General features: G+C 31.3%; 2 protein-coding genes across 2 annotated transcripts; one reads left to right on the top strand and one right to left on the bottom strand.

Annotated features, from left to right (window-relative positions):
- Window positions 1-811: 811 nt before the first annotated feature.
- Window positions 812-2,095, top strand: LOC103511026 (calmodulin-A-like). The gene is made up of 2 exons (XM_008475734.2): window positions 812-1,359; window positions 1,449-2,095. The coding sequence occupies exons 1-2, from the start codon at window positions 1,056-1,058 to the stop codon at window positions 1,607-1,609; spliced, it is 465 nt and encodes a 154-aa protein (XP_008473956.1). The 5' UTR covers window positions 812-1,055; the 3' UTR covers window positions 1,610-2,095.
- A 2,288-nt stretch (window positions 2,096-4,383) lies between these two features.
- On the bottom strand, window positions 4,384-4,854 carry LOC113468179 (EF-hand domain-containing protein 1-like). Its single transcript, XM_026824915.1, has one exon. The coding sequence runs from the start codon at window positions 4,852-4,854 to the stop codon at window positions 4,384-4,386; it is 471 nt and encodes a 156-aa protein (XP_026680716.1).
- Between the last annotated feature and the right edge of the window lie 3,951 nt (window positions 4,855-8,805).

Here is an 8,805-nt window from a genome sequence, read left to right as displayed (position 1 = left end):
GCCGTTTTAGAAGACCTTCGAGCTCCAAATCCGGTTCTTTTCTGTGAAACACGAGTGCTAGTTTATTGGAGAATTTGATTTGGCAAAGTTTTGTAAAAAAGGGGGGCTGATTTTTAGTAGTGGTACTTTTTCAATGTGGGGGAAAATCTCAGATAGATTCAGTAATGTGCCCGAGGATACCTCAAAGTTTAATGAATAGACCTCTTGAGTGTGTCATTTTGGACCAAAAAAGAATTTCAAATTAACGAAACCCACGTCAACAAAATAACAATTTATTAAATGAAACAGACAATCAGGCAATGTTATCTTTCAATATTTTTCATTATTAATTATTACTATCTTTAATCAAGAGGTCTATTAAATACTTCAGATTTGATCATAATACTATTGGCACAGAAGTGATGAGTGGAAATGACCATAACTGTCTCAGAACTATCTAATTAATCTACCACTCCATCACTACCAGCTTACTGGTTTTATCGTGAGAGCCACACAAAGTAACAATGAGAAGGGAGAAAACATTTTGAAGTAGACTCCCATTTATTGCATTGGAAATCACTATTGGAAAAACATAAAACATCTGAAACCCTCATATTTGTTAGTGGATTTACATAAGGGTCCTAGAACCTAGAAGGAAGACATAAATGTTTTGAATGAGGTAATATGGTAAGAAATGTAAAGTAAAAGTATGTAGATTTCTATAGCAAAGTCATCAGACTGCAAAAAAGTTGATATTGAATTAAAATCCTGGAATCACAGTAGAGATTTATTTATGGCGAAATGCCTGATTATTATTTTATTCGAGTTTTTGGTCGATAGTTTGAAGGAATAACCGGGTAATATATGCGAGGTGTTCATTGTTCGATATTTGTTAGTAGTTTTAATAAAATTCAATTCACAAAATTCAAATAATTTAGAGGTTAACGAGCTTGAGAATCATAGAACATTTGGCCAATAAATTGGTTGGCATTTATATGTTATTAATTTCATGAAATCAGTCAGATTTTCTCAATTTCCTCTGTATCGGATTGTATTAATTTCATTCCCCAATCCAAATGGTTTCACTGTCAGGTAAACTAACGCTGGATGAAGAGCAGATCACTGAATGGAAAGAAGCATTTGCTCTGTTTGACAAGAATGGCTCTGGTAAGATTGTAAGTAAGTATGTTGGAACCGTAATGCGAGCTATCGGCAGAAACCCAACCGAACAAGAGCTTGAAGATCTACTCAAGGAAGTGGATCCTGATGATGTAGGCAGTGTTGACTTTGAAAGCTTTCTCAAACTGATGGCCAACCACATCCCCAATGTCGACAGTACAGCGGAGCTCTTGGAGGCATTTCAAGTTTTTGACAAAGATGGTCCTTTCTCAAACTGATGGCCAACCACACCCCCAATGTCGACAGTACAGCGGAGCTCTTGGAGGCATTTCAAGTTTTTGACAAAGATGGTGTGGGCTATATCAGCTCGGTTGAGTTGAAGCATATCCTTACCAATTTAGGTGAGAAGTTATCGGACCAGGAAGTAGATGAACTGATTGGATTAGCAGACGAAAACAACACAGGACATGTCAGATACGAAGAGTTTGCCAAAGTTATGACTCTTGCTTGAATCAATTCCGAGTTGTACACTTTTAATCATAGTGTTTTTTTCTTTGTTTAGAAATGCAAAATTTAGTATTATGGTATCAGTAACATATTGTTGTTTCAATTTTCAAAAGTTCAAAAATAAATCTGGATGGACTGCTATTTTGAATGATTTGCACTTTTTTCTTACTTTTGGATAGAGCTTCTTCATGTTTGAAAACTATAGGTCTGGTATCATTCAGTTTTGACTCTAAAATTTTTTCTACCAAGGACGTTCAATATGGTTCCTCGAATAATTTCTATTATCTACAAAAAAGCTCTAAACATAGGTAAGAAAAACTATATTAATGAGAAATTTAGAACATTGGGCAAAGGAAATGGATAATAAAGACTGTAAATCAAACTAATGGAAGTATACATATCACTGCTAACATAATGGTATCTACCCTACAAGATTTCGAATGAAAAATGCCATGACTCTATACAGTGGGGGAATACTGAGGGGGATTTAAGGCGGAGTACCTTCACTCTTTCTAAGTCTACAGCATTCATCATTGTTCCCTGAAAAAACTCCACTGTTGTATAGTGCCGTTTTAGAAGACCTTCGAGCTCCAAATCCGGTTCTTTTCTGTGAAACACGAGTGCTAGTTTATTGGAGAATTTGATTTGGCAAAGTTTTGTAAAAAAGGGGGGCTGATTTTTAGTAGTGGTACTTTTTCAATGTGGGGGAAAATCTCAGATAGATTCAGTAATGTGCCCGAGGATACCTCAAAGTTTAATGAATAGACCTCTTGAGTGTGTCATTTTGGACCAAAAAAGAATTTCAAATTAACGAAACCCACGTCAACAAAATAACAATTTATTAAATGAAACAGACAATCAGGCAATGTTATCTTTCAATATTTTTCATTATTAATTATTACTATCTTTAATCAAGAGGTCTATTAAATACTTCAGATTTGATCATAATACTATTGGCACAGAAGTGATGAGTGGAAATGACCATAACTGTCTCAGAACTATCTAATTAATCTACCACTCCATCACTACCAGCTTACTGGTTTTATCGTGAGAGCCACACAAAGTAACAATGAGAAGGGAGAAAACATTTTGAAGTAGACTCCCATTTATTGCATTGGAAATCACTATTGGAAAAACATAAAACATCTGAAACCCTCATATTTGTTAGTGGATTTACATAAGGGTCCTAGAACCTAGAAGGAAGACATAAATGTTTTGAATGAGGTAATATGGTAAGAAATGTAAAGTAAAAGTATGTAGATTTCTATAGCAAAGTCATCAGACTGCAAAAAAGTTGATATTGAATTAAAATCCTGGAATCACAGTAGAGATTTATTTATGACAAAATGCCTGATTATTATTTTATTCGAAAGACAAACCGTATTAAAAAAAGTCCCCTTTTCCAGTCTGATAAACTCATAGAGACACATTAAGAACTTGATAAGTTAAATGAGTTAAATTCACTCAAGAACTCAATATCATCTTTCCTATTCAACCAAGATAAAATGGATAGGTATAAGCTACATATGTAATTTATGTAGAAATCTAATTTCTGAACTCTTAATACTGGATGTAGGAGTAGGATATAATAAGTCTAAACAGAATCACCTCTGAATTTTATTCAACAAAATCACTTGTATTTTATTATTATTACAATCACAGCAATCTTGGAAAAGACAAATCCATTTTATCTTGGCATAGGCAATCCTCATCGCTTGGAATAAAGAAATATACCAAATATTATTTTTTCCTTATGAAATTTTCCTATATCCTTATTCTTTATGAAATTTTCCTATATATATAAAAAAAAAAATGAACACTGTTAGTTACATACCTGTGCAAGAAGACAACCTCCACATCCACATCTTCTCGATCTTCATGGAGAAAATCTTTGAGGAAGTGTGACACTGACTCGTAGGTTATGTGACCACACACAACCGTTGAACCTTTGACACGTTTGGCAACGTAGCCTACTTTTTAGATGAATCCTTGCTGCCATATTCAAATGGATGAACCATAAGTATGTTATGAAGATCATTTCAAAGTAATGGAAATGTTAGTTTTGACAATTATGTAAGGTGCCTGTCTAATAGGAATACAAACTAATGGTCTATCATCCTCTTGTCTTAAGTGGGTAGGTATTACTTTTAAAGACTAGGACATTGACAACGTATTTACTAAATTTATCAATGCGTTCATCAATGTTTCTAGTAAGAATTTGTAGCGTTCTGGGGATTCTAGAAACTAGAGCTTCTAAAAGGCTTGAAGTTTATACGGGTTGCATCAAGGAGTAGCAAGACGTTAGAAAAAATAAATAATATATGTAGATATTATGTTTTGTAAGTATAACAAGTGATGGAAAAAATTCAAAGTGTAGACTACAGAAATTGTACAATATAAACATAATGTAATTTTGTCTAACATTCTAAATTGTTTAACTATCTAAAATAAATTATCTGCAATTGATAGGTAAGTAATTTAAATATTTTAAAAAGCATTTTCAACAAAAGAGAAATTACTCCCAAGCTATTTGGAATCCTGGAAATAATTTTCTTTTGTCTTCAAACATGCTTTTAATTGAATAATTTACATTTTAAAATACGTCAATCCAGATTTATTATGTACAAGATCTACATTAATTTTAAAACTCAATTTAATTGGTAATTTAAGTAGACGAGATTCAATGTCACCTAAATCTACTCCTAAGTTTCTAATTAGGTCATTAGATAATGCTTGCTTCTACATCATCTTTCCCTCTATACTTATGTATATTCTAGTCTAGATACTAATGTTACGAGTACTAATCTTACCATAGTGTGCTGTATCAGGACACTTCTCATTAATCTTGACAGTATCATCTTCTAGATAGTAAACAAGAAATATTTCACGTCTAGTCTCATCTGCAAGGTCAGGATGTATACTTTTCTCTTCTACATCATTAAATTCTTTGAAACTGTGACTCGTGTCATCATGAGGTATAATATAACCTTTGAATATCAACCTCATCCCGTTGTATTTCACATAGTTTGGTATAAACATGTCAACACTGGGTTTCTTTAAGGTTCCATAGGTTAGTATTGGATCATAGGTCACATCAGCAATATTTTTCAATTCATCTGCACTGATATGCAAATTTGGGTCTAGTTTGACTGGGAATCCATTTCTGAAAAAGTGCAACTGTTTTTTATTGAACCTTTTTTTGGTCGATAGTTTGAAGGAATAACCGGGTAATATATGCGAGGTGTTCATTGTTCGATATTTGTTAGTAGTTTTAATAAATTTTATCACAATTTTAAGTAGCTGATGATAAACTGATATTAGAAAAGAAATTGCATTAGATACATTATTTGAATACTTATCATATAAACTGAGAAGTCATCTTTTTGATATTACAACTGTAGAGAACATTTTATGCTGTAGCTATAATGTACAATTTTCGCATTCCATTTTGTTTCCTGCAGTAAAATACTAAGAAATCAATGCAGCAAAAACAGAGAAAATAAAAACGAGAAATTGGACAACATTTCACATTAAAAACAAAAAAAAAAAAAGAATTTTTATGGAAATGAAATAAAACACACGCACACACAATAAAAATTAAAGTAAATACAGTTGAAAGAAGAAAAATAAACCAAAAACTATTCTATCGAAACTGAAATCAAGTAGGTACTTAAAATACTAAGAAATCAATGCAGCAAAAACAGAGAAAATAAAAACGAGAAATTGGACAACATTTCACATTAAAAACAAAAAAAAAAAAGAATTTTTATGTAAATGAAATAAAACACACGCACACACAATAAAAATTAAAGTAAAGACAGTTGAAAGAAGAAAAATAAACCAAAAACTATTCTATCGAAACTGAAATCAAGTAGGTACCATAATTTTCTAAGATCTATGTCTGAAATATTATTTTTTCGGAGTAATTTTTATATCCTAGTAAGATGAATATGGTTGTGACACCCTGTAGAAATATACCTATTTTTCTAGATTTTTCCAATTGTGATGATTGTGACTATGTCTGAAATATTATTTTTTCGGAGTAATTTTTATATCCTAGTAAGATGAATATGGTTGTGACACCCTGTAGAAATATACCTATTCTTCTAGATTTTTCCAATTGTGATGATTGTGATTTTTTTTATTCTAAACCTACAAGTATGTTACCTAGTTTTCGTTGGACCTGTCGTGAAAAAAAGACGTCTTCATCCCTAAAAAACAAAATAATTTTGACAATACCAGCACATAATTAATTAGCCATTTTGTTTTCATTTTAACGGTGAAACAAGGACATTCTCGTGTGAACCAAAGTCCATATGGATCGCCAGTATAAATTAACGAGCTATCTACAGTAAAAAGTAGTAGAGCAGTAATCAGTAAATGAAGTGTATGATGGAATGTCAAGTTGAAAACTACGGATGATCAACGGTGAAACTTTGCTTGTCAAACTTAATGTACCTGGAAAATTATTACATACTTTGAAAATAATATCATTTTCTTGTATTTTATTTTTTAACTGAGTTAGTCACCTGTACCATCTCAACACAGGAATAAGAGCCACCCCGAAGTAATTTGATAATTAATGACGGTGAAACTTTGCTTGTCAAACTTAATGTACCTGGAAAATTATTACATACTTTGAAAATAATATCATTTTCTTGTATTTTATTTTTAAACTGAGTTAGTCACCTGTACCATCTCAACACAGGAATAAGAGCCACCCCGAAGTAATTTGATAATTAATTATTATAAATATGAGATGTTTATTCTACCAACGAGCCATTTTTCTTACGATAGTTATTATTACTGCAGTTTCTTGGTGGTAACCGAGCAAAAACAAAAGATAAGTTCATACAAAGTATAGGTAATTAGGGATGAGAAGAAGATACTGAACATAAATATAGGGGATATTACGTGTGTGTTTGAAAACTTGAAGTCAAATGTGAATGAGGTGTGAATGGTATTAACAAGGCAAAACTTGGAAAACCTGTAAATTAGTTATAATGGAATACAGTCGAACCTGGATATAAGAGAATCCAGGGGACCACCTTTTTTTTCTCTTATATCCAGGTTCGACTGTAAATGGTTTTACAGTTATCACTTGAACAAAATACTGGTTGAGTTAAATTTATATGTGTGTAAAATGAGTTGACAGTGCGAAATTTTTTAGGTATTTATTGTGCAGGTAATGTGAATTCATATAGGTCTTAAGGTAAATGTTGTTGTTATTATTCAAATAATGTATTGATCCCTAGCTATTTAAAATTCAGGATACATTCAATTTTCAAAGTAGAATTTTGTGGCTTTAATGTTTTTTCTTTCTCTCTTTTTTTATTTATTCAAATAATGTATTGATCCCTAGCTATTTAAAATTCAGGATACATTCAATTTTCAAAGTAGAATTTTGTGGCTTTAATGTTTTTTTTTTTTTCTCTCTCTCTTTTTTTATTTAGGTATTTCCTTCTTTCTTAACTTTATTTCCTTACACGGAAAATCAAAGATAATTATGATGAAGATTAATATCACAAGTATTATGTTACAGTCATTTTGATTCATCATATTCATATCATTATCATAAGGATATAGATAATGTATTTTTTTCATTTATTTTTCACTGTTAGAAGTTGTTTTGCAAAAGTGGCTTGATATACCTACATATTGATTTGTGTGTGGAAGTTTTCAAATTTGATTCCAACAATCTGTAAAACTTGCTTTTGAAGCCCCTTCTTTTAAAATTACCACCCAAGGGTTCACCTTGAACTTACAAATGTGGAGATAAGCCTTTCTTGATTTTGGTCATTTCATGGTTATGAAATTATAAATCCGCACGATTTATGGTGCTTCTTTACTTCTCATTTGAAAGAACTGGAGATTTCGTCACAGAATAAAAGCAATATCAAGCCACATTTTGTACCTATGTATGTATTTGTAGAGCAAATTTTTAAAAGAGCTATATCTAATTCAAAGTTTAAAGGAAAAAAATAACGTAAAATAAAAAGCCGTTCTCAGTTTCAAATATTACTTCTACTTGATCAAAAAGTTACTTTGGGAAAATAAAAGGAACTAATAAAACGATTAGTCTTCTTTTAAAATTACCACCCAAGGGTTCACCTTGAACTTACAAATGTGGAGATAAGCCTTTCTTGATTTTGGTCATTTCATGGTTATAAATCCACACGATTTATGGTGCTTCTTTACTTCTCATTTGAAAGAACTGGAGATTTCGTCACAGAATAAAAGCAATATCAAGCCACATTTTGTACCTATGTATGTATTTGTAGAGCAAATTTTTAAAAGAGCTATATCTAATTCAAAGTTTAAAGGAAAAAAATAACGTAAAATAAAAAGCCGTTCTCAGTTTCAAATATTACTTCTACTTGATCAAATAGTTACTTTGGGAAAATAAAAGGAACTAATAAAACGATTAGATACCTATGATGTATAAATTAAATTCTAACTTGTTTGAAATTGTTATTCGTGTTTCCTTCTTTGAAAGAATATGAAAGGTACCTTTGTTTTAAACAGGGGCCTACGGTAATGAGGGAGTAGTTAAGTTTAAAAGCGATCAAATCAAATACAAAGTGCAAAGAAAGGTGTGTTTACTCAATTCAATGGGGATATTAATCGGTCAAGTACGAGGAGTGGTTAGTGATAGTGCTGAATTCGCTATGAAAACCAAAGTAATCGAGATATGAGACAATAGAGATAAAGAAGTGTAACGAGAAGCGCTTTATTATTTCAAAGTACAAAAGCAGTAAGTGTAAATCTACCTTTCATATCTCAGACTACATTATGAAAACCAAAGTAATCGAGATATGAGACAATAGAGATAAAGAAGTGTAACGAGAAGCGCTTTATTATTTCAAAGTACAAAAGCAGCAAGTGTAAATCTACCTTTCATATCTCAGACTACAATGATTTTTATTTCAAAATAAAAATTAAAAAATATACAAAAATAAAATATTAAAGGCATGCCACCAAGAAACTCTATAGTAACAAAAAATATAAACAATAATTTTCATAAAATGATAGATGGCTACTTTGGTAGACGTTTGGTTATATTTGTGATTTTTGTATACAACAATATTTAGACTGTAAGGTAGTGTACACACTTTATGTCTAAAAATTACAACAAAATGAATGCACTAAAAGAATCATTCCAAATATTATTAGTAAACTAAATGAAAATCTAGAGAGAGA

This window comes from Diaphorina citri, unplaced genomic scaffold (genome assembly GCF_000475195.1).
Source record: "Diaphorina citri unplaced genomic scaffold, Diaci psyllid genome assembly version 1.1 scaffold666, whole genome shotgun sequence".
NCBI classification, from domain to species: Eukaryota; Metazoa; Arthropoda; class Insecta; order Hemiptera; family Psyllidae; genus Diaphorina; species Diaphorina citri.
The sequence above is the reverse complement of the archived record's forward strand: the minus strand, read 5'-3'. Positions and strand labels throughout refer to the sequence as shown.

Coding starts and splice junctions, on each gene's coding strand:
- LOC113468179 (XM_026824915.1), bottom strand. CDS start 4,854: ATGAACACCTCGCATATATTACCCGGTTATTCCTTCAAACTATCGACC.
- LOC103511026 (XM_008475734.2), top strand. CDS start 1,056: ATGGTTTCACTGTCAGGTAAACTAACGCTGGATGAAGAGCAGATCACT. Junction 1,360..1,448: donor TCAAGTTTTTGACAAAGATG/GTCCTTTCTCAA, acceptor TTGACAAAGATG/GTGTGGGCTATATCAGCTCG.